The following is a 24,779-nucleotide window of genomic DNA, read 5'->3' as shown; positions in this document are numbered from 1 at the left end:
TTGTACTCTAGTTTTTTGGTTTAGAATTTTTTTTTTTAATCATTCTGTTATGTAGAGATTTTGGTTTTGTTTTTCCTTTTGGAGTGAGATTTAAAATAGCCTAACTGGAAAAAGACCAGACCTCAGAAAGTGTCAATTGAAAAAGGCCCCCAAATTTCTAGAAAAAAATAAAATCACAATATTTTCAAGTGCAAGTAAATCAACCACGCATAGATATTTTTAAGATGTTTTCCTTATTTTAAGAAAAAATAATAATGATGGTTTGCACAGTTAAATGATCCCATGTTTGATAATTTCAGGAATTCATCTTTATTTTTACTAATTTTTTTAGTCTTTTGTTTTATATTTTTCTCTATGTGACATCTAGAGAAGCATAAAAAACGCTGAACAAGAAAAACCAAACAACAGAAAGTAAAACCACTGCAAGCACCAAGAACGAAACAAAAATGAGCACAGCAAAAAAGATTGTGGCAGCACAAAAGTCAAGAAAATGCACGTGTGATCATGACTGGCCAATCATCAACTGATACAACATCCAAGAAAAACGCTCCAATCACAGCACCTCCACGAAACTTGACGGCAATTGTCATGCAACCGATTCTTAGCCTTGTTACATGACGCCATCATGTCACACTGTGAACTTTGAGTTGATTTGAACTTACGGATGGGGGACTGTTTTCTCCACTCTCATGTGATTACGTGAACTTTATTCCTAGCTCAGCGCGAGACTGTGGTGGATTTGACTGGCCCTGGTTGGGTTGTTGGAATTTGATTGAATGACAAAAGAAGAAAAGATTTATATATATATATTTATATATGTAGAGAGAGAGAGAGAAAGAGAGGACAAGAGAGTGTGGGCAAGGGGGTAAGGAAGAGGCAGGGACAGGATGGGGGGGGTGGGGACAGTGGGTGGGCAGGGAGAGTCAGGTTAAGGGTGAAGAAGGACAAGGAAGAAGTTAAAACAAAATCAAAAGGAAAAATATTTATACAGCACCAGACCACAGCACCAATTTAAAAGCTCTGATGAGAGAACAGCAGTCAAATCATAAGAGAACTGAAAAGAACTCAAAGGATGGAGGAAGCCAGCAGACAAACGACATGGGCACATCAATACACACACACATACACACACACGGTTGTTAATGCAGACACATGATACTTTGTGAACAGTAGCAGAACCTCACACAGGGCCACTAAGGGCATCCATCATGCGTAGGGAAGAGAAGGAGGGGCATGAGTGTTTAGCAAGGGGGGCCAGAAAAAAAATAAACAGCCCCTCAAAACCACCTTGGTCAGCAAGCAGATCTCAGGGAGCAAGTTCCCTGTTTTTTTTTATCACCCTTGATTCTCTCTCCCCCAGGTGCAGAACTCTCCTTGCCTCCCCAGATTTCTGTGGCTTTGGCCTGTGGACCAGCAAGGGGAGCCTGTCAGGGTGGCCCTGACTTGCTAGGTAGGTCCCTAACTGGCTAAAATGACCGGGTGCATCTGCGGGATCCACCCAAGAAACACTGGCTGCCACAGTCCAGTCCACACCGGCAGCAACCCACCCTGGGACTCCCACTTTAGCCACCAATCCTAGAGCAGGGTGTGTGTAAGAGCTCCCACTCTGTGATGGTAATGTCCTTACCCCTTCAGCTCTGCCTTAACCCGCTTTCCTCAGAGCCTTCAGAAAGTGAGCACGTTTTGTTTCGAGAGTAAAATTACATAAATGTTCTTAGAATTCTACAAACACACTTGGCACTATTGGTTTCACTTTGCAATCACCTCACATCCTTTGCTTTGCTCCCAAGGTGGCTCATGTGGCCAAACTGAGGTTGCTTCTGGGCACATGAAGACCCTAGAAGGCTCTGCAGCTCTGACCCATAAAAGGCCCACATGGAAGGCTGTAGGGTCCCCTGCAGGGTGGGTAATACAAAAGAAGACAGAGTCCACGAGAGAGGTGAGTGCTTGGCCCTGGATCTCCAGTCCCTGCTGCCAACACTGTTGCCCTGCTGACCACCTCCCTACTCCATCTCCTCCTTCTACACCCCTCACCACTTCATGTTCCTTTGCCCCCATCTCAAGATTTAGGGGTCCCCAGAGCTGACCCTCTCTTCCTGGCGATCCCTGAGCTTGGCCCCAGCCCCTAACCCCCCGGCAGCACTCAGGCCTGGCCTGAAGCCCATGCATCAGACTTATCTGCAGGCTTTCCAATTCCCCAGCCTTCTACATGCAGCCCATTTCCACTCCAGGCTTTGTTTTCCTTCAGAGAAGGTGGAAGGAAGCCTACAACCTGGAACTGTCACTGTGGATAAGTTGTGAAGTGGCTAAGAGGAGACTCTTTTGAGTCCAAACCAGACCTCCAGCTCAACCTTCACAGAAACCCTCCCCAGCTCCTCATCATTCACAGATCCCTGACTTGCCTGCCCACCCAAGCTGGATTCTTTGTTCTGCCAACATCAAATCTCCCTCATCCACACCAGGGCCCATCACATCCCACCAAATCCTGATACCACCCTCCCCTGCATCTCCAACCTTTCCCCAAAGCCCTTAGGCCCACCCAGGATGTCTGAATGGTGGGGAATCCCTCTGGAGCAGGAGGAGCGGCCTAAGGACATGAGGAGTATAGTGGCACTGGGGGTCAGCTACAGCAGCTGCAACTAAGGGACCCTCTGGGGACACCCCTCCTGCACCAATACTGAGCATCTCACAGGCATCCACTCCTTCTCACCCTGCCGTGTGCTCCTTTTCCCTCTCCCACCTTTTATCCAACTGCCCTTCAATGTCCAGGCACAGTGCAAGGCACTAGGGATTCAATCCCAAATAGCACACAGCCCCTCCTCAAAGCTCAATTCAGGGAACATTCTCACACATTGTCAGTTTCATGCATGTTTACACAGCCTCATGTCTCACACTTGGCCCCAGACACACAAACACATTCTCAGACTCATTCAGCCCCTAAGAGCCTCCCCTAGGATTCTGCACATGCCCATCTGGCTACTCTCTTCATTAGGAGCAGCTGCACCTCTGCCTGCAGGGGTAACCGCTTCCCACCACCCTCCAGTGGACCAAGGAGCACAGCCCCAGACCAGCAGCAGGTTCACTGACCAGAATGGGGAAGCTCCGACTCTCTGCCCTGGGTAAAGTCCTCATGGCCAGGCTGAACCAATCCAGATGCCAGGGCCCAAAACTCAGCTGGGCTCTGGTCAGACAGGGCCCAGGCCCAAGGCCACAGCCCACACAGGTCAGAGCCAACACCCATGTCTGCAGAGCTCAGGTCAGACACTGTGTACAAACACTCAGAGCTAAAACCCCAGGCCTGGGAGGGACAGGCCCCCCCACAGGAGTCAAGCCTACCGCTCTGTGTGGTCTCTACTCCAAGAGCAGCAGTGCTAGGTGTCTGAGAACCCACCCCCTGTATGGCGCCCAGAGTGTGTGAGCAAGCCCCATGGCAAGGCCTTGAAGCTCAGCAAGGCCAGGGTGGGGTGTTGCCTGCTGGCGGACCCAGCCAGGTCCATGTTTTTGCCTGCTCTTCCTGACTTTGTTTCTTTCCTCTTGGAAAAACTCCTACCTTAGCACAAGACCATGAGTCTAAGCAGCCAGAGGGGCAGGGGCAGCAGGGAAACAGGAAACCAAAGCAGAGGGAGAGCCCCACTGACTCTGAGGCAGCTGCAGGCTGGTGAGACCCCTACCTCCACCCCACCCCCATCCAGAGGAACACCTGGCCTGGAAGAGGAGTAGCTGACTCTCTCCAGCTGCTGGGCAGGAAAAGGTGATGACCACTCACCCGTTGTGACCCACGTAGAGTAGTCAGGGTAAGGGATCCCAGTGCTGCACCCCTCCTCAGCTTTGGTCGCATCCTGTTTTGGTTTTTGGTAAAGTTCCCTTTGAAAAATTCTGTTCCTCCTCTCCTGACTGAGCTACAGGGAATTGGAAGGGGAGGGGAGGCTACTGTCCAAAAGCTGCCAGCCCTTCTGGCAGAACAGGGGGGAGGAGAGCCAGGGAATCTGATGGAGGCCCCAGCAGGACCTCTTCTGCCCCCAAACTTTCCTGGGCCTGGGCTCACCATCTGCTCACCCTAGGGTTTTCTGGCAAACATGACTGCCAGGGTAGACCTGGAGGAGCAGGCCCAGAGCTCGCCCCATCTTCTCGGAATGGCTCCCTCACTCCTGCGCCTCATTCCCTAGCCCGACCCTCAGGAGTCTTGGCCTTGCGGCAAGGGGATGGCCATGCCCATTTCTGACGGGATGACCACAGCTCTGAGCCTGTCCAAAGGCACGGGGCAAAGAGCAGGGTGAGCCGGGCGCAGCGGGTCCAAGGCACAAGCGAGGGTGCGGCCCACGGAGGCCGGAGGAGGCGGCGGGTCCGTCCGGTGTCCCCTCCCAACCCCCTCCCCGTCCCCGCGCCCCGGCCGTCCCCGGTTACCTGTGCGAGTCCCGATCTCCCCCGGGGGACGCTCCCGCCGGCGCTCAGTACGGGCGATTGGCGTCTTTGGGCCGTTTCAGCTGCACCTTGAGCCTCTTCATGCCGATCTGGAAGCCGTTCATGGCCTGGATGGCGGTCTGCGCGCTGGCCGGGTTGTCGAAGCTCACGAAGCCTGGCGAGACACGAGGGACGAAGGCCTGGGTTTCCACGGGGCCGCCCGGGGCCACTGCCGGCGGGGGAGGGGGAGGGGAGGTCGGTGGGGCCAGAGGACGGAGACCGGGCGAGCCGCGGCCCCTGCGGGGAATCCCGCCCAGCCTCGGGGGCCGGAAAGCCCGAGAGACCGCGAGGCCCCGCCTCCTCCCTCGGGGCCCCGCCCCCAGCCCGGCCCGGACCCGGCGCTAGGCAGGGCCACGTGCCGCACCCCGCCCAGTGCCCTGCGCCCCACTCCAGCCCGCGTGCGCGCAGCCCTCCCGGGGTGGGCGTTTCCGAGCCTCCCCGCTTCGCGGACCTGGGCCCGGCCGTGCCGCCCCCGCTGCCTGGCCACACCGCGGCTCTGGCCGGTGCCACTTGCCGGGGCGCCCACTCCCCCAGGTGGAGCGCCCGTCGCGTAGCGGGGCTTGGAGAGGCGCCCGCCCCCCACCCCGGCCGGCCCCGGCACCTCGGCCCTCTCCTTCAGGGGGGAGAGGGCGGACACACCTGCGGGTGGAGGAGTTTATTGGACACTGTCCTCCCTGACAGGAGGGGGCCTGGCAGCGGGAGGGCACAGGGTGCCGGCCTGGGGAGAGAGAGGAGTGCGAGGGGGAGGGAGGGGCGGCACCACGGAGAAAGCTTCTCCCCTGGCGGTTCGGGCCGCCCCCCTCGCGAATGCGGCCTGGCAGTGGGGGGAGGGCCAGAGGCCCAGAGTCCTCGCGGCCCCTCCGCCCCAGCTCCGGGAGCCTCCGCTACCGCAGCCGGGCTCCCGGGGGCGCGGGAAAATGCAGGCGGACTCACATTGGCCCACCACCTCGTACCCGGGGCTGTTGGCACCTTCCACTTTTCTTGTGTAAAATCCCAAGCCCTAGGAGCAGGTGCTGTTTCCTGGGACTAAGCAAGCACCAACTGATGTGTCTCCCATATACTCCTTATGATATCTATAGTAATAATAGTAAAAGTTAATATATTAGTAAAAATTAGCTGAGAGCCTTTTGTGTAGTCGGGATGGCACTGTGCTTTCCACACGTTTGCTCCTCCCAAGAGCCCAGGTGTGTGGATAAAAAACCATCTGCCGCTCCCAGTCACCTTCTGGAAAAGGGACGGGGGTGGGTCATGTTCCCAACGTTAATTTGGAAGTCAGAGCTTCTTAAAGAGATGCTTACATCAGCATTTCTTAAAGATGTTTCTGTGGTCAAGTGTGTTTATAGCCAGGCCCCTCTGTGACAGTTCAAGGCACATTAGCAAACAAAAACATCCCCCTCTGCCCCAAGTTTTCCAGTAAATAAACCTTTATAGCATTCTTGAACCTAGTATGTCCATGCATTTATTTGACTTTAGAAGCTTTTTCTCCTGCAAAACAGACTTATATCCTGCAAAATATATGAAACTAAGCTTGGTTAGGTTCCCAGGCCAACCCACAGCAATGCCTCAGTTGGGGTGTTTGTCCCCAAATGACCATTAGATATATAAGGGACAGATGTTACAGCCAGACCTCGTGTGATGTGGAAGGTGTTTTCTTGGTTAATTGTCCAAGGTACCCTGGGCCTGCCTGCAACTTCTCCATTCCTCTAAGGTCCCTCCTCATTCTCCCCAACCTATGGCTCCTTCTTTTTACCTCTGCCCAAGACACTGCCTCCATCAGCCTCTTTTCCTTCACCTCCCTGCTTTCTCATATTTGCTCACACAGCCACATGCCATAAAAGATGGGGAGAGGGATATACATGTGCATCCTGTGTGCCCACGTGTATATGCAGGAATATGTGTGTACACATACATGCAAGCATGGGAGTGCAGATGGCATTGGTCACCTGGACCCAGGGCAACATGACCAGCATCTGTATAAGTCGATATGACAAAATAAATAGGGAGATTTAGGTTTATCCATAATTGGAGATTAGCCTGGAGTCATTCTTCCACCTCTCCCTCATCCCCTTCTGGCCTCTTCCCCTCATGCACCGGCCTGTCCACCTGTACAGGTCAAGTCCTTAGCAGACCAGAGCAGCTTCCAAAATACAAACGGTGCATCCATTTACACTGCTCTTCCCCAGATTAGGTTGCCTGACTGTGGGCGACATGCTGCGCCCCTCCCTCCTCCTCTGCTGGCCCAGCCACACAGGGCTCTGACTCCACCTGGCCACCTGGGCTTGGCAGCTCACTTTTTGCAGGAAACAATGTGTCAGCAAAGCAGGGAAAAGATGTGAGAAAGATACAGGGGCTGGTGGCACTGTTTGGGGCAGAGGTGAAAAGGGAAGGAGAGCCACCAAGTGGGGAGAGAATTGAGGAAGAAGTCTTGAAGGAGGGAAGAAGTCATGGGCAGACCCAGTCTTTGCAGAGGAGTTTGGGGGTCTCAAAGAGTCCATTCCAGAGGCTGGGAAGAATTCGAGGCTCAAGGGAACCTTCCTTCCTCAGTCAGTTCTGCCTATTAACTGGACAGCAATTGGGACAGGGCACCATCTCTCCAGCAGACTAGACCTACCCCACCCCCACTGCAGGCTCTGGGCATCATCTTCCATGTTCACAATTTCCAGGACTGTTCCCTACCCCAGACACCCCTCTCCCAGTAAATCCCAGTCTCCCAGACCTCTGGAATCCCCGAGAGCAGGATGCCCTCCTGGTATTCCCACAACCCTCCTTACCACCCAGCTCTCCTTCCAAAATAGGAGCTATGTATGCTGCACATAAATTCACAAGGGCCTCTAGAGAATTCTGTTTATGCTTATAAAGAAGAAGTGGGGATTTTGAGGGGTTCACTTTAACAAGGACCACATTTATGGCAAAAACGGAGGCTCCTTCGGGAACAAAGGGGGTGATAGCACTACCTGAGGGTCCACTCTGGCAAAGCCCTCCACCCACACCTTCTATTGTAACCCTCTCAGCATCCGTGAGAGCTGACCGTTAAAAGTCCACATTTCACAAATGAGAAAATTGAGGCTCATGTAGTTAAATGACTTGCCCATGCTTGAATGCTAGAATTAGGTCTTCCACCAAAAGCCTCTGAGATAGTTGCAAAAGACTCAGCTGCCAGAATGAGAAAGAGAACCCAAATGGCTTAACAGGGAACAGCTGGATTGGACGAAGGGCACTGGCAAGAGCCTTTCCTATCTCAAGGCTGTAGTTGAATGCCTAGAGCTAGATGTCTGTTCAAGACAGGAGAAAGCTAGAGTATAGAGTACAGAGGATGACTTCTAGAAAAAAGTAGGGAAATGGAAACAAAAACAAAAACAAAAACAAAAACTTGGTCCTGGAGAATTTAGGCGAGGTAGTGCTTGGGGCAGACTGTAAGTAAATGCCTTTGAAAAATGAGGCTATAAACCTCCAAGGCTGGGAATGGAAAAGGCTGTGGCTGGAGAGCCTACTTCAGCCTAGGTGCCCAAGGGTTTTCTGGGCCCTTAGAAATTTTCTTCTGATTTACATCATACTTGAGGCTTGCTTAAAGAACAACTATAACTGATTTCCAGTTTGTTGCTTTTACATACATAAATTGTAATTCATGAGGAAAAGTACCAAACAGTGGAGGGGTGGAACCCTGTTTTTATCTTTTGCTTTGTTTTTCCATGCCCAAAGAGAAGTGAGCTGCTGGGGTAACTCTATGCCACTGAAGTACCACAAGTTTCCTGTGGCAGCTGCCAAAGGGGAAGAAATAATAGTGGAAGAGTCTTAATTACTTTGGGGCACATTCTCTAAAACATCAAGCCCTTCGTGGTTCTGAAATGTCAGTCTCCAAACTGGAATTCCATTAACACGTGCTTCCTGATGCCACCTACTCTCCTCCCCACTCCCAAGTTGTGACCTAGGTTCCCTGCCAACCGAGCTCCTACACTGTCCTCACAGCCCCAGGATCTGGTAGTCAACCAGGAAATTCTCAGCTCCTGGCAGATTGAGCAATGGTTCTATGTGTGGCTTTCTGGAGAAACTAATCCACTGTGACTAGACTCCTCAATCCTCAAGTGATTCAGGAGTGGATTTGACCCCAGAAGAAAGGGCTGATGGAGGCAGAGGAGGGGGTGGGACAGAAACCAGGGAGGAGTGGAGCAGAGAGGTGTGGGGGTGAAGTGGGATTCCAGGAGGTGGCCTGAAGCTTCCTGGATAGGGTTGCCAGATTTAGCAAATAAAAAAGACAGGATGCCCAAATAAATGTGAATTTCAGCTTAACAATGAATACCTTTTTAGTGTAATTACATCTCAAATATTACTTGCACCATGTCCAGTGCAATATTTGGGATATACTTATACTTTAAAAAAAAAGTATTCATTGTTTAGCTGAAATTCAACTTTACCTAGGTGTTCTGTATTTTATCTGGTGACCATTTCTCCTGGATCCCCCCAACCCTCCCTCTCCCATCTAATTCAGTCTGCCACCAGGTGAATTTCCTGGAAGCTGTGTTTTCATTCTATTACTCCCAGCTCAAGAACCTCCCACCATCTTCCACTGTCTGCCACACCAAATGGAATACCCCCATCTGAATGGTCAAAAGGCTCCCAGGCACAGACTCTCCCTCACAAATGGTCTCCGTTCTTTCCCCCCAGTCGCCTCCTGCCTCCTCCTCCTTCACTATCCTTTGACTCTTCTCGTCATCCCAGCCCCCAGACCTCTGTCCGTCCTACTCTGCCTGGAACTCCCTCCCCCTCTTATACATCTATTTACATCCCCTGCCTTTCTCACTGCTTCATTCCTTGGTACCTCTAGATTCACTGCTGTTAAATATATGTGATTTTCATCTATGCTCAGGCCTTAGGCTTCCCTGAGGGCAGGGAGCGGTCCTGTTCCTGACTCCTCAACCAGGCTCAGCTGTGGTGGCCTGAGGGGTGGGTGGGAAGGAGGATGCACTGGGTGACAGGAAGGGAGCCAAGAGCAGGGGAGACAGAGAAAGGGGGCGTGGCAGGAAAGGCAGGTGGATAGAGGCTGGGGAGCAACACAGGGTGGGGACCTCGGCTGGGCTGACTTTCCCGCCCGAAGGATCAGGCTCCACGCTTATGCCGGGGCTCAGGCAGGCCAGTCTGAGAGAAGAGGGGCAGCTGGAGAACAGACATTCCTGGGGCTCTGCTAGCTGTCCCCAGCCTCCCCTGCCCAGGGTGGCCCCTTCCCTTTCTCGGGTGGTTGGAATTGGGCCTTTTGACTTGGAAGGGAAATCCATTTCTTGGACTGGGACCCAGAGAATGAGGAGCTGGGCAGGGCTGGGCAGAGAAAGTGAGGAGCAAAAAGGACAGTGGAAGAGAGAAGGGTGGGAGGAAGCTGGAGGCTGGGCTGATGGGAGCCAGTGAGGGGGGCCGTGTGAAGGAGCAGGTTAAAAGCAGTCGGACACCGGTAAATTGGTGCAAGCACCACCCTGTCCTAGGTGAAGCTAATTGGTTTGTTATCTTTACCCACCAAAGCATTTACTTTGGTTAGTCGCCCGATCCACAAACACTTTCGAGGAGATGACATTACCGAAAGGGAGGAACATCTGCATCAGCTCAGCGTCCCCAAACTCCTGGGGCAGATGGTAGATGAACAGGTTACAGCCCTCGGGCCCTGCGGTGGGGGGAGGGGGTGGGGCGGGGGAGGAGGGGATGGCGGGGTGGGGAAGAGAGAGACAGAGGAGAGGTGAGCGAGTTAGGCAGCGGCAGCAGGGAGGGGTAGGGGCAAGGTTAGGAGGGGGTGGGTTTACCCAGATCCAAGAGCACCCCGAGAAGAGGAGGAGGTGCTGAGCCCTGGGTCTGAGCTCTGGTCTCCACTCTGCCCTCGGGCAAGTCACTGAACCTCTCTGTGCCTCAGCTGTCTGTTCTGCAAAATGGATGGGGTAATAGAGGGCCTGTCAACTCTGGGGCTCCCAGGGCAGAGTTGATGAGAGAATGGGGTGAACGTGCCAAGGCTCGAGCAGCAGTGTCCCTGGTATGAGGCGCTGAGGAGAGGCAGGGGCAGACAGATCCGGGAGAGCCTGCCAGGCCTCCTCCTTTCCAGCCCTGCTCAGGAGGGGCCAGAGGGCATCGCCCTGGGGCAGCCATGCCCTGCACTCCAGGCCTGGTGCTTCACTTCTGCCTCCCGAAGTCCCCACCCTCCCTTGCCCTGTTCCTTGCGCTCAGCTCTTGTCTTGTTGGCCAAGACCAAGATTTATCCTGCCTCCTGCAGCAGTCTAGATGCAAAGAGGGGCTTCAGTCAAGGCTGAGCAATTGGCCAAGGTGCTCTTGAGCCTCGTCAGAGGACAGGTTCTCCATTTCATTAAAACAACAGCCGCCGGAGTCCACTTCTATAGCATGAACCAAGTGTCAGGCTATTCTAAGCACTTTAAATGTACGTTAATTCACTTAATCCTTACAGCAACCCTGTGAGGTTAAATACTATTATCATCCCCACTTAACAGATGTGGAAACTGAGGCCCAGAGAGGTTAAGGCACCTGCCCAAAGTCACACAGCTAATTGGGGGTGGAGCCAGAATATGAACCCAGACCGTCTGCCTCCAAAGTCTGTGCACTCCTCTCTCCCTGTCTATCCACCCTGTCTCAGCTCCCAGAACCCCTTAACACTGCTGAGGTCTTCAGATTTCTGAAATTCCCAGGGAAAGATTTCCATTTTTTATTTTTAAATAGTCCCAATGTCCACTTTTAACTCTTAGAAATGGAAACCTTTCCTCAATGCATTGTCTATTTCCTACCGTCTCAGAGCATGCCACATATAATCTAACCTTTTAAAGTGGCTGTGGTCAGTTCAATGATAGTTTCCAGTCTGTGGTGGACACGGAAATGAAATAGCTGTACCTATTAGAGTTGTGTAAGAGAGCTGAGGTCTGATCAGAGGCTGGTGGTCACAGAAGCATGAGGCTGTAGGGCACCTCTGTGGGCCTCTGCCTGCCTTTCACAGACCAGGGCGGCTGGTGGATAACCCAAGTTCTGAAGCAAAGAGCTTGCTCTCCAGCCTTGCTGCCCTGTCTTTCTTTCCTCTCCCCTCCTACTCTGCCCCTTCCTCCCTCCAGCCATCTCCATTCCCTTGAGGCTCAGACCTATAGTGCAGACTCCCCTGACCACCAAAGGCCCGCTGAGCCTCTGACCCCTCGGTGCTTGGCCCCTGCCCGGCACCCTCCGCCCCTGCCTACTCACGCACCACCACCCTTCCCGCACCCCCGCCCGGAACTGCTGTCTTCCATGCACTCTGCCAGCAGACAGTGTGTTCAGAACTGGACACAAGTGCTCCCTCACCCACTTCCAGGACTCCGGGTGTGTGATCCCCCAAGCTCTGGTTGCCCTCCCCTCTCCCCATCCCCTCCAGCCATGCTGTGTTCTCACTGGCTGCAGGCCTGGTGGACATGGCCCGTAATGGTAGATGTGAGCCCCTGGGGGCAGAAACCAGCTCTGAGGCCTAATCTAAGTCACACCTCCTCCAGGACACCTGCCCACTTGCCCTCTTTCTCCCTCCTTCCCTAAAGTAACTCTGGCCTCTCCCTTCTGGTGTACCCTGAGTCTGACCCCATATTCTCGTTCGAGGGTGTTTTTCTTTTATTTCTGAGAGGTTCCCTCTCCTCCCCCTGGGGGACCCAGTACATGGCTTCCTTGACTGTTCCACACCATGCTGACACCTGCCTTGAGTCCTCTGGGACCCTGGCTCCAAGTTCAAGTTCTGTAAGCTTCTTCTCTTGAAGAGAGATGGAGCCTTGGAGGGCAGGGCCTGCAAGTTCAGTCCCCTCTCCATGGTGTGTGGCTGGGCCCACAAGGAGGCTCTCCCAGCTCCGGCCCCGGCTCCCTGCCCCTCACCCTGTGCCAGCAAGCCTAGCCTTACCCACCCCCATCCCCCTACTGCATTCCCTCATTCACAGCTTACAGAACATCCAGATGGCATGACCGACAAAAGTTTAGAGAGCATCTGGTCCAACCCAGCCTTTTGAGAAATGGTGAAACAGCAAGTCAGAGTCAGAAAGTGACTAACCCCAGACCCCACTGCAGTTCCTGGCAGAGCCAAGACTTCAGCCATCCCCAAGGACAACCTCTTCCCATCTGTGGGGCAGGCAGCCTCTAGGGGATGCAGGCATCTGTTGGTTTCCAGGCTCAGCTCAAAGACAAGTTGCTGCCCAGAAGGGTCTCCCCAGCTACCAGTGTGTCCTGGCATTGCAATGCAAGGCATGAGGGGAGGTGCCCTGACCACTGGCATGGCTGGAGGAATATAACTTCTTTCTCACCCTTCCTTCATACAACACTATTGGACAGGCCTGATCTCACCTCGGTCTGGCTCCAACCCCCCTCCCCAAGCTCACCTCATCCTTTGCAGTGTTCATGCCTTTACTCCTGCTCTTCTCCCTGCCTGGAACGCCTATCTCCCCATCTCTACATGCTGAAGACCTCCTCTTCTTTCAAGGCCCACTGAAGCCTTCCAAACACTACCACTCCCAGTGCCAGGATCTCGCCCTTGTACACAGGGTGCTTCCCGCTGTGTCTGGGTCCATGTCTTACCCCTCCCCATGCCCCGCTCCCCTAGGGGCTACCCCACCCAGGGGAGAGGCTAGAGAAGGAGCTGGCCAACCAGGGACTGGTCTGGAGAGCAGGGCATGGAGGGGGGCTGGAGGAGGCTGAAACTGCTCAGAGAGGTGAAGGAGAGGTGTGAGAAGGAGTCAGAGCCAGAGGCCTAGGGGCAGTGCAGAGTTCAAGGGGAGGCATGGTGGATAGTGGGCCTGGGTTTGCTGAAGGCCAGCAGTAGGGGCTGCCATGTGTGTCGGTCAGGGCATGACTGAGTGTGAGTATATGGGGGCGGAATGAGGAGGGCAGGTCCCAAACCCCTGAGCCCACAGAGAGCTGACTACAAGGGGAGGGTGGGCCATCCTGAAGCCAGTGGGCTGACAAATACAGTAGGGCCTATGGGCAGAGCTCTCTCTTCTAGGCCTTGAATGGGCAACAACTGGGACTCCTGGACCCCACTCCCCTGTGGCTCTGATCTGACCAATGTGGAGCTGCAAAGCTTGGACTGTGAGGAAGGAAGGCAAGGTTGTGCAGGCTCCAGGGCCACAGCCCAATGCAGAGACCCTCCCGTGGAGAAAGGGCTGAGGGGTGAGCACAGGGGGAGCCAAGGGATTGGACCACCCCCACCCCTACTTCACCAGCGGTGGCCCCAGGTATCACTCAGAGCTGCAGCCGGGGGTGATTTCAGGAATGCACCCCTCTGGGTTGCTGAGCTTGGCTCAGCTGGGCAGGGGATGATCAGAGAATGCAGATCTCAGAGCTCCCTAATGCATGTAAACTGGGGTATAGATATGCCTCATGTAGGACTTTAGAGGAGGCAACAATCTGGTGAAGGAAAGGCTTCACCCAGGGCCTCTGAATCTTTTCAGGGTCCCCTTCTGACATGGAGCCTGCACTGAGGCACTCCCATCCCTGTACCTCAACCCTGCCCATGGAGGCAAGCCCTGGGGGCTCCAGCTGCCTCTCTTGGTGACCCAGAAAGTACAGCTTTTCTTGTCCATGATGACCTGGTCCTCCTACCCACCTACCCCCAGCGATGAGCACTCTCACCCCTCCCCACCTCCTCCAGGGCCCCCGCTTCCTGACCACTCTAGTGTACGCATCGTTTTCTTCTCAAAGCCTACAGCCATCAGAGCTGGTCCCACAACATTCACCACAGTCTTGGAGTCTCCTTTTCCAGCTATGCTGTCTGCCTCCTGGGAACACATGGGGAGGGGGCGTCAAAGTAAGACCCTCAAGGATGGGTCTCTATCTCCTCCCCAAGGTTAGGAACTCCCCTGAGCAGGGACAAGGCCTCCACTGACAAATGCATGCCTAACCTCTCATATATTCTGTTGAATGGCTGGTTCAAGGGCATGCTAAGGAAGGAACACAACCCCAAGCACTCTCAAGAAAGTCTTTTTTAATAGGTTCAGATACTGGGACCTAAGTTCTGTCATAGTTCAGTGGCAAATGATGGAGGAGAGAGAAAAAGGCACCATGTGGGACCCTGCCTGGCCCTGAGGGCTTCCTGTCAAAGTCCCTGGTCCCAACCAGGCCACCATCTGGTCTGCAGAGCCACACACAAGAAGAAGGCCCCTGCGCTGGGACCAGAGTGCACACCGCATCTCACACCCCAGTGGTCTTCCTCACTCCCTCATAAATGCAGCACACAAATGTGGTCCACTTTCAAATGAAACGCCCGAGCCAAAGGCCCAGGTGAGCAGCTTCCTGGGGAGAGTAGGGGCAGGGGGGGCCCGGAGCCCGGCTCACAGACTCACCTTCTCTCTGCTGCTGGGGGATCATCGGAGGAGGCTGAGGAAAGGCCTGGCTTATCTGACCATAGGCAGCAGGGTAGGCGGCTGCTGGAGGGCCAAAGAGAAGAGGCAAGAACGAGACGGTGACAGTGACACGGAGAGATAGGGTGAGAGGCAGGAAGAGAGAGAGATTTCAGTGTTGGGCAGTAAAAGCAGAGCAGCTAAAAGTGCACTTCATTTCAGCTCAGCCATTTAAGATAAAGCAGTCAGTTTTCAGTACTAATGAAGGAGAAACAGCAGACTGAAGATCAGAAGGGCATGTGTGTTTGTATGTGTGTGATTGTGTGTGGTGAGTTTAATCTCAAACAACAGACTATCCCACGTGTGGGATAATCCACAGTGGACAATCAAAACCATCAGAATGCCCTGGACAAGACTGACCCCCGCCATCCGGAATCCACCCGCTGGCTTCCCCCTCCCTGAGCCCCACTGGCTTTGCTGACATAGCTTCACTCCCACTTGGACAGTGCCTGGCTTGGGAGGTTGGAAGTCACCATAGGTGTGGACTTGGCCTCTAGGGAGTCTGCAAGAGTTGTCCCAAGAGGCAGAGGACTGAGTTGCACAAACCTGATGTTTCCTGTATTTAACTGGAAAGGGTCAGAGGTGGGACAGGAGTGACCAGTCCCCTCTCAGACCTTAGGGGGGCCCAGCAGGTGAGAGTGCTTTGCTGGAGCCCCAGCTATGAGAGGTCAACTTCACCCCAAGTCCCCACGTTGACAGGCAGTCCGGTTGCCCTCAGGGTGACATCACTGTTTCTTTTAAGCACAGTGAGGAGGGACCCTGACCTGGTCAGAGAGCAGAATGATGGCTGGGCAGGAATCATTATGGAAGGTTACCCATACAGGGGTGGGAGGAAGAGAGAAAGAAGCCTGGCTGACACCTGCCTTGGGCTTCCTGTAGTGTCTAGTCACCATTACACTCTGTGACCCAAGGCTATCTGCTCACCTCTGGGCTGTCTGTTGTCTCCTCTCCTTTTTCCTCCCTTTGTCTGCCCATCCTCCCACCCCTTCCTTGTTCCCTGTCATCCTTGTCCATGCCTCACTCCTGCTGCCTGTGTATGGCTAGGGGTAGGGGGAGCTGCTTCCCCTCCAGGGTCTCTTCTTCCCTCCAACCCACCCGGTCCAGCCTTGCCCCCAGTGCTGCTGTGTGGTTTGTGCTACTGGGCAAACCAGCCCTGGTGGCACCATGGGGAAGGGAAATCTGGCCTCAAAGAGACATGCTTGCACAGCAGGGTCAAAGCTTCAGCTTCGGCTGGCCAACTGGTCTGAAGTTCTGATACTGCCCCCACTGCAAGGGCACCCTGCTGGGTTATGCCCGAAGGCTAGGGGGCTGCAAAAGGGGAGGGGCAGGAGGAGGGTCTCTGCCAGCACAGCACACCCTCCCCCCACTGCAGATCCCCCCCACTGCAGATCCCCGCCACAACCTCCCTCCCTCCCCACTCCCCTTGCATTTCCGGGCCCAGGCCAGCGGATAGAGTGGGGTGGGGGGCACTGGTGCCTTGGGTGTGGGGAAATGAAGAGCACAGGCTGGGGAGGAGCCGTGGGGGGCGCGCGGATACTAACGACCTGCATACTGCTGCACTCCAGCGTAGGCCTGCTGCAGGGGGTCCGCGGCGGTGGGGCTCTGCGCTGCAGGGACACAGGGGGCAGAGGTCAGCGATACCCCCAACCTGGCCCTCAGCCCACGGTGCCCATGCAGATGTCACTGTGGCTGCACTGCCCTTCCCACCCACCATGGAGTCTGCCCTGGGGCAGGGCATCTGAGACAGAAACCCCAAGCAGCTGGACCCCGATAGGGTTCCCCCTTCCCAGCCCAGGACCCTCACAGGGAGAAGTATTGCCCACCCTGTCTAGGGGACTCAGGCTGCAGCTGGCCTGGGGGAGAGGGGGGGTTCATATCGAAGACTGTGACGAGAGGGGAACAGATGTCAGAGGAGGGCTCGGCCATGAGGGGCTTGCCGGAGAGGCCCACCAGGGGCCCAGCCAGGAGAAGGGCTACAGGAAGGAGATAAGTGAGGCTCACTGGTCCTCTGTGAATGAAGGGACAGCCTGGGAGGTCCTGGCTGGGTGAAGGGAAGGGCATGGGGAAGGCTCACCCTGCCACCCCATCCTCCTGGCCACCCACTCCTGCTCAGGCAGCGTCCTCCCGCATTCTTAGGGAAGCTGCACAAGGCACAGAGGTCTTCCATTCCCAGGCCTTGGCTGAGACGTCTCAGGTGGACTGGCCACACAAACGAAGTCTGCCCAACGGGCTGGGAGGGAGGGGTGCCAACAGAAACTAAAGAGCCAGAAGACCAAGGACCTGCTTCCCACCTCCCAAGCTTGTGACTCCGGGCTGATACTTTGACAAGACATTCAGGTGAGTTGGACAGGGGGAAAGGCTTGTTGCACTTGTCGCCTTTGCCCTGCAGGTGCTGGCTGGGGGCAAGAGCCTGAGGCTGGACCAGTGGTGGACACTGCCTTTGGTGACCAAGGCTGGTGATGACATAAGTGGAAGAGGGATGGCCTTGGAGGCTGAGGGAGGTGGGTGGGACAGGGGCTCACCCAAAGGGAGGCTCAGCCCCAGTGTGTTTGAGGCAAACAATTACACAGGTGCCAGGCTTTAGGTCCTTTAGATAAGAAAGAATCCCCCAGCTTCCCTTCTGAGCTTTGATCCCTGAGTTTCTCAGTAAAATTCTACTAGAGCAATAGCACCTGGGCCCCAGGGAAGCCAATGGCAAAGGAAATATGTGTCATCCCATCCAGACCAGCTCAGGACAGAGGACCCTAGAGACAGCAGGGACAGCAGATTCTATACTTCCTAGGGCCTGGGATGCAGCAGGGGAGCTGGGCCCAGGAGGAGGAGCTGAAGATGGGTCACAAGGCAGATCCCTTCCTGTCTGGGGCTGTCTCAGTCCACCCTATCCCCGTGTTTTCCCCTTGGTGGAGATGGGAGCCAGGAGCTCCCAGAAATTATGAGGTAGTGGTGGTCCTCAGCTAGGTGGTCCCCTCCTCCTGTTCTCTTCTATCTCCTCCACCAGCCTCCAAGCTCCCTGGACACAGACTTGTCCTCTTTGGTCTCCTCAGCTGCCCACCCATACAGAGCCATTAGGCACATTAAAAAACAGTGCCCTTGGGCAGGACATAACCTGCACAACTTACATGGCAGCCCCACCCTGCACAGTGCAGGGACATAGTAAGTGTGACTGAAGGAACCAATGAATGTTTTCTCTTGGTCTTCAATGTTTGTGAGAGCCACCCTTCAGGAGTGTTACATGGGAGTAAAGGCCATACTGTGTGCTTCCAACATGATCTCAATGAGCGAAGAAGGAAGAAGAGAGAGGCTACCTGGGGCTAGGAAGTGGAGAAAAGCATTTCTGAAGCCCCTCAGTACTTCTCTCGGCTTAACGACCTCCATTAGTAACTGCCAAAGAGTGAACATTTTGAAGGATCTCGCTCATTATAGTGGCTCCAAATTCCACACTTAAAGACGGTAAATTAATTTTTTTAATGTACTACTTCTCTCCTTTCCTTTCCTCCATCCTTCCCTCCTGCTCTGGCAGGGAATCATTTATGGGATGTGGCAGATTGTTACAAGTGGGGAAAAGAAGCATTTCCAAATTCCATGAGGGAAACAGTTCACAGATGCTGGTGGGGGTGGGGAAGGAACAAGTTTGTCACGATCCAGGGAACCAGATGGGCTCGTGGGCAGGAAGGAGTAGGAAATTAAGCCACCCAGATGTACTGGGGAGTGTATCTCCCAGTCTAGGAACTTGAGATTGGGGAGCTTCTCCATCCTCCAGCTTGCTAAGCCCTTCCCCTTCCACCCCTACCATCCTAGAGTCTTCAACCCTAAACAACACTCTGGATCCTTTGGGCCCTACCACTTCACTCTCTAGGCTTCTGTGGCCTTCTCTGTGGACTGAAGAATGACTTGTGGGACAAGCCCTGGGATGGAATTAAGAACTCCAAGGTCAAAGTCCAGAAATTCCCCTCTCCATTCCCCTCTAGTACAGTGGTCCTTCACTCTGCTGCTCGTAGAGCTTCTTAATACTCTGGGAGTCCAGGCCTCAACCCAGACACTGAAAAACTATACAGGATCTGTATAGTTTTCATAAAGCCCCACAGTGGATTCTGAAGGCAGCCAGGGTGGGGAGCACTACTATGCCCACCAGCTGATCTGCCCCATTTGGCCTCTTCTGCTCCTGTTCAGCCAACTACCTCACCCCCCTGCCCTGCCAGGCAGGCCCCCTCCTGCTTCTGCACCTCCAGGTCAGCCCCCTCCTCAAATGTATTCTCCTTGTTCATCCTCAGTGTCTATTCCTATCCATCCATTAAATTCTCATTTGAGTCTCCTCCTCAAAGAAGCCTTTTTGTGGCTTCTTCAGACTATAAGAAAACTCTCCCTTCATCTGAATCCTTTAGCACCTCAAGACTGAGAACATTTCCTCTTGATTAAATGTTGTTCTGCCTTATGTTCTCATTATTCCTTAGATGAATATTGTATTCCTGACTGGACTTTAATCTACTGGAAGATAGGCTCATGCCCTGCCCTCTTTCATCCAGAACAGACTGAGCACTTATTAATAACTATGGGGCCTCTGTACCCCCATTCTCTGCTCTCCAAGAGGACTGCACTGTCATATCACAATTACATTGCCCCTTGCTAGTCTGCTCTATGGCTTTGGATCCAGCATCTTGTCCCAGTGTCCACCCATCCTCCAGACAAGAGAGAGGAGCTGCTTCAAGTCAACTAGACACTCTCTCCACGTGTGAACTGCCGGGTTTGAAAGGAAGAAAGTTAATCAGTAACAGGCCTCCTGGAGCTTCCTGGGTGCAAGACTTGACTGACTGTTCCAAGGACACAGGCAAATCCAGGAGCTGTCCAGAGTTCTGACCTGCTGTCTGAGGTGCTGACCAGGGTTTTCTGTGCACCAAAGGACCACACTGGTATGTGCTAGCCAGACAGCCAATCCATATACCTCCACTTCCTTCCCCAAAGAGTCTTTTCCTATTTAACACTAAATCTGATTTGTTGTCAGTTCATGCCCTCAATCCTTTGGGTCAAATTCATAATCAATTAATTTGCAGCGTCTAGTCTCGCTACCTGGTTGGGTAAGGGCACCCAGTCTCCTCTCCCACAAGCAAACCCCAGGAATGGGGTTCTTTATCACTAATCAGACTGAAACCCCCAAAAGGGTGGGATTTTGGTCTCCTCTTCCACCAGGAGCTCCTTGGGCAGATGGGGTATGACAGGAGTCTGGCTTTCCCTGATCAAATGTGGGGTTCTACCAAGGAACGAACAGCGGGAGGAGTCACACCTCCCCTCTTATAACAGAAAGGGCAGGGGCAGAATGGGTGAGGAGTGTGCTGCATGGAGAAGAAAAGGCTGCCAGATGTACTTACCTGGGTAGGGGTGGATGCCATTGGCAAATACAGCTTCCGCAGCAGGCTGCCCATTGGCCTGTGGGGGAAGGCCGGTGAAGCCATTCACCCCAATGGGGGATGGGATGCTAGGCACGGCTGGTGCAGTGATGCCTGGAGGGGTGCTTCCACCTGGTTCCAGGGATGGGGAGGGGTGAAGGAGAAGGGGAGGCAAGCAGAACAAAGGTGAAGAAGACCACCACACAGAGCTCCAACTCACTGCTCTGTGGTCCCAAAGGTACAGGGATAGACTTGGACCTCACAGCCCAGCTCAAACTTATCTCAGATTATCTCCATGCCTGGAATGACTTCACCCAACCTAACTATATCCATCCTTAGGGTAAAGTCAAGTTCCACCTACCCCTTGATGACTTCCCTGACCACTGACTGCTAATCCTTGTACCTACAGCACACAAACTACTCTCAATGCCCTTGACTTTGACCACATATGGTCCTCTTTCAGCCTTATTCAAGTCAGTGGCTCTCATTCACCCCAGCTAGGTCAGGATGGGCTGCTTCTTGCTTAGCACCAAGGAGTTTCTAAGTTTCTGATTCTGCTCTCTTGTCTGGATCACTGAGGGCCTGATCTGCCTCCTCTTGAAGTTCTGCTGCTGAGGTAGTGGTGGGTCTTAATTCCAGTGTTCCCTTGTGCTGAGGGAGAGAGGTCATTGCAGAGTCCAGACTCAGCCCTATCTCATATACAAAGTAGATGCCTTGGCCTCCTCCAATTGGGCAACGGTGATGATCAGGATGGTGAGGATAAAGTTGGGGATGGAAAACAATACCCTGTGCCCTTTCTATGCACAGTGCGGATGGAAAAGCCTTCTTCTTTACACAGGAAGCACAGTCTCTCTATAGAAGAAAACCTGAGACTGGCCCACTGCTGGGTTCATGAGTGTCCCTGGGACTGGCTATGGAGAGTTGGGACCATATATGACAGTCTTTTGCAGATTTTAGCTAAGAGAATAAGGACTCCAGTGGCCAGCAACTTGGTGTCAGGAAGCCAGGAAGTCAGAGAGACAACGAAGTCTGGTGAATGAGGACCTGGGGTTTTGGGCCAGCCCTTGAGACAAAATGAAGGTTTCTCAACTTTGATATCATTGACATTTGGGATTGAATAATTTTTGGTTGTAGGTGGCTGTCCTGTGCATTGTAGGATGTCTAGCAGCACCCCTGGCCTCCAACCACAAGATTACAGTAGCAAAACTCCCCAAGTTGTGACAGCCAAAAATGTCTCTAGACATTGCCATATGTCCCCTGGGTGGGTGGGGGATAAAATGTGTCCCTAGTTGAGAATCACTAGACTCAATGATTGCAAAGATCCGATCAGAACCATGCTTTGTGGTCTGGGCTGTTTTCAACCCCCTTGTCCTTTGACGATTCTTATGGTTCTTCTCTCTAGCTTTTCCTATAGTTGTCTTGGAAAAAGCCTATGGGTCTAGGTTGGTCTAAAGGGAAATGAAAAGAAAGGGCTCCTTCTGTGCTTGGGCCAGGGACTGAAAAAGGCCACAGAATGAGCAGGGCTCATCTCCCCTCAGACCTCAAAGGCTGATGTGATGTATTCATTTCAAATTCTTTCCAGATAGTTATTGTTAGTAGAGATAGAGATTTTATCCCTGGCATGGCTAAACTACCTGAGTTAAATTCCTACTATCTTGAAATAATGTAGTGGTCTGCATGGGACCCACACCCATCTCTTCTCTGGTCCCCAGGGATTAGAACGTTTCTGAGATAAACTGCCAGAGGATGAGGCCAGCTTGGGCCCGGACACCATGTGCTTTTGCCACAGCATAATCCCAGTGCTGGTCAAAATTGGCCAAACAAAAGGTCCAGTCTGGGCCCAGCTGCTCCCCTGCCGGGCCCTGTGTTGGTAACTGACGACTCACCTGAGGTTGGGGTCATAGGTGCGGCCGCCAGGCCATTCATGTTGAGGGCTGCCATCTGCTGCATCTGGGCGGCGGCAAAGGCAGCCATGGGGTTCAGGTAGCCGCCCTGCGCGACTGAGGCCATGAGGGCTGCTTGCTGCTGCATCAGCTGGGGCAGAGGGAGTGCAAAAAATATCACGTGCTTCCAGGAGAGTTACCCTCCCCACCAGGGGGTCGGCTATGGAGAGCAGCCTCTCTGGCCCTGAAGCCCAGGCTCCATGCCCCATCCATCCAGAGGGGATGCCTCCTCCATTCTTGCGCCTTAGTCCTCAATGACTGTATTCATAAGTAATGACAGGGTATTTGGGGCTCTAAGGTAGAAGGCAGGGAAGGGGGCTGGCTCCCTCCATGGGTGCTGGTCAGACTTGTGTAAGGCCTGCTGTTTGTGCAGATGTGACACTCAAAGCACAAGAGATATGTGGGATGAGCCTGTATAGAATTATCTTAGCTTAGTTTTGACTTGGTTCTCCATTGGATAGAAGCAATAGGAGAACCACCGAATAGAACTCCAGGCATTGCCAGTGTTCTCACAGAGGTGTGTGGGGACTGGGGAAATCGTTGAAACTGGTTAAGGATGGACACTGCTGAAGAAGAAGGTGAGCTTATATTTTTAGACCCAGAATCCTGGTCCACCTCAGTGCCACCTGTGTGGGTGTTATGGGTACAGGGTGTGAAGCAGCTCAGGGGAGAGGATGGCAGAGCAGGCGTATATAGGAGGTGGTGGGCCAGAGGCCTGAGGTCAGGCCTGGGAGACTGCCCAGCAGTGCGGGTGTAGAAGGCCTCTCCTGGCCACTGCCAGAAGTGACCAGAAGGTCTGGGACACTCTTCCATGACCAGGGGTGAGGCTGGAGTGGTGGAAACCCAACACCAGAAACTCCCTGCCCCAATCAGCCCTTCCTAGGGTTCATCATTGATTTGTCTTTGGCTTTGACTTGGGCAGGGGGCGGGAGCTGGGTAGGCTCAGGGTAACCCACTTGTATACTCTGATGCTCTGGCCAGAAGTCTCTCCAGCTCCTCCCCTTCTTAAGAACCTGGACAGTCACCACCCACCCCCGACTGGATGAGCCTTTCCTTAACCCCTCTGACCTCCATTCCCTGGGCTCACTCCCGGAGTGGGGGGTGGGGGCCGGGAGGAAGCAGCACTTTGTGCGCCCCCCACATGGCTAGGTTTCCCTGCTCCCAGGGACTCCGCGGGATGTGGGCTCAAGGGTCGCCGCCCCCCACCCGCCCACCCGGCCGCCCGGCCGCGCCCCCACTTACTGCCTGCGCGTAGGCGCCGTAGGCCCCGAACGGGATGGCCATGGGGTTGAACATGCCCATCTGGCCAGCCATCTGCTGCATCCGCCGCATCGTGCGCTCCTTGTCCGTGTCGGCGAACTTGACCACCAGACTGGACGAGGCCCCCTGAGGCCGGGACGGCGCGTGAGACCCACCATCCGCAGCTGCCTCCGCCCTGGGCCCACCCTCCCTGTCCCCGGGGCACGACCGGCGGAACGAGCACGGGCGCTCGCCCAGGGATCTGGGGTCTTAACCCCACCGCGGCCGTTTCCACTGGGAGTCCTCGGGCCAGTTCCTTAACATCCCTGGGCCTCAGTGTTCTGAGAGAGGAGGGTAACGGGCGTGACCGTGCGCTAAGGGCCCTGCGGGTGCGCGCGTCTCGGTCCCGCCGCTGCTCCCCGGCCAGGGGAGGCCGCACTCACCGGCATGGTCTGGCTGCCGTGCAGAGCGTTGATGGCGGCTTGCGCCTCGGCGTGGGAGGAGTACTTCACAAAGGCGCACCCTGGGGGGACGGGAGAGACTGAGCCACGGCCCGAGCGCCCAGGGGAGGGCCAGAAGACAGCGCGGACCGAGAAGCGGGGCACGGGAGGGGCTGAGGGGGAAGGGCGCATGCAGATGGAAGCAGAATGGGAGAGCCGCAGAGACCGAGAGACAGAGAAACAGAGAAGGAGCCACACAGAGACAGAGATAGAAAGACCTGGACGGGCCCGGAGACTTAAAAACACCCTGAAGGGTCCCGGTGCCTTTCCGGGCCTGGCAGGGCGCCGCCTCGTCTCTTCTAGGCAGCCTTGCGGGCCTCGCCCGTCGGGGCTGGCTCCGAGCCCCTCAGGCCTCCGCTGTCAGTCACGCTCTTCGCCCCGCCCATAACCACGCCCCCGGGCCATAGGCCACGCCCTTACGCACCCTTGCTGTTGCCGTCGGGCCCGCGCAGGATGGTGCACTCCTCGATGTTCCCGAAGGCCTCGAAGAGGCGGCGCACGTCGTCTTCGGACTGCTGCTTATTGAGCATGCCCACGAAGAGTTTTCTATCTTCTGGAACAAAATTAGGAGATGCTTACCCGGGCCGGGGGCCGGGCTGCGCGGGGACGGGCACGGCCGGCGGGGGTGGGGCGACGGGGAGAGGGAGGGGTGGGCGGGAGGCGGGGCGAGGGGCGCACAGCTGGAAAGGAAGGGGCGGCGCGGAGAGGTGGGCTGTCTAGCCGGAGGGGGAGGGGCCGCAGAGAGAGGGAGGAGGGGTGGGGTGTAGCCGGAGCGGGAGGTGGGGGAGGAAGGCTTGGGTCCAGCCGAGCTGGGTAAGAGCCTGCGGCCTCCTCCTGCCCGGAAAGCGGAGGGAGCAGAGCCTCTGGTCTGACTCTCGCCTG

The 24,779-nt window shown here is 54.6% G+C and overlaps 1 protein-coding gene across 50 annotated transcripts in view; it reads right to left on the bottom strand.

Moving 5' to 3' along the window:
• The window catches only part of CELF4 (CUGBP Elav-like family member 4), a 296,970-nt gene that overhangs the window by 3,485 nt on the left and 268,706 nt on the right, over positions 1–24,779 (bottom strand). For 3 of the 50 annotated variants that reach the window (XM_037805821.1, XM_037805827.1, XM_037805861.1), the window contains exons 4-14: positions 24,322–24,450; positions 23,841–23,920; positions 23,401–23,544; positions 22,102–22,249; positions 20,198–20,347; positions 16,376–16,441; positions 14,778–14,861; positions 10,025–10,108; positions 5,101–5,179; positions 4,405–4,576; positions 3,767–3,899 (exon numbers count right to left, since the gene is read on the bottom strand). In XM_037805821.1, coding sequence (XP_037661749.1) covers positions 3,767–3,899; positions 4,405–4,576; positions 5,101–5,179; positions 10,025–10,108; positions 14,778–14,861; positions 16,376–16,441; positions 20,198–20,347; positions 22,102–22,249; positions 23,401–23,544; positions 23,841–23,920; positions 24,322–24,450 — 1,269 coding nt within the window. Of the gene's footprint in view, positions 1–662; positions 750–3,766; positions 3,900–4,404; positions 4,577–5,100; positions 5,180–9,964; positions 10,109–14,777; positions 14,862–16,375; positions 16,442–20,197; positions 20,348–22,101; positions 22,250–23,400; positions 23,545–23,840; positions 23,921–24,321; positions 24,451–24,779 lie in introns of those variants that run through there. The other 47 variants (XM_037805822.1, XM_037805828.1, XM_037805831.1 and 44 more) reach the window with 31 other exon arrangements.

This window comes from Choloepus didactylus, chromosome 16 (genome assembly GCF_015220235.1).
Source record: "Choloepus didactylus isolate mChoDid1 chromosome 16, mChoDid1.pri, whole genome shotgun sequence".
Classification (NCBI taxonomy): Eukaryota; Metazoa; Chordata; class Mammalia; order Pilosa; family Megalonychidae; genus Choloepus; species Choloepus didactylus.
Note: the sequence above shows the minus strand (reverse complement) of the source record. Positions and strands in the feature narration are given on the sequence as shown.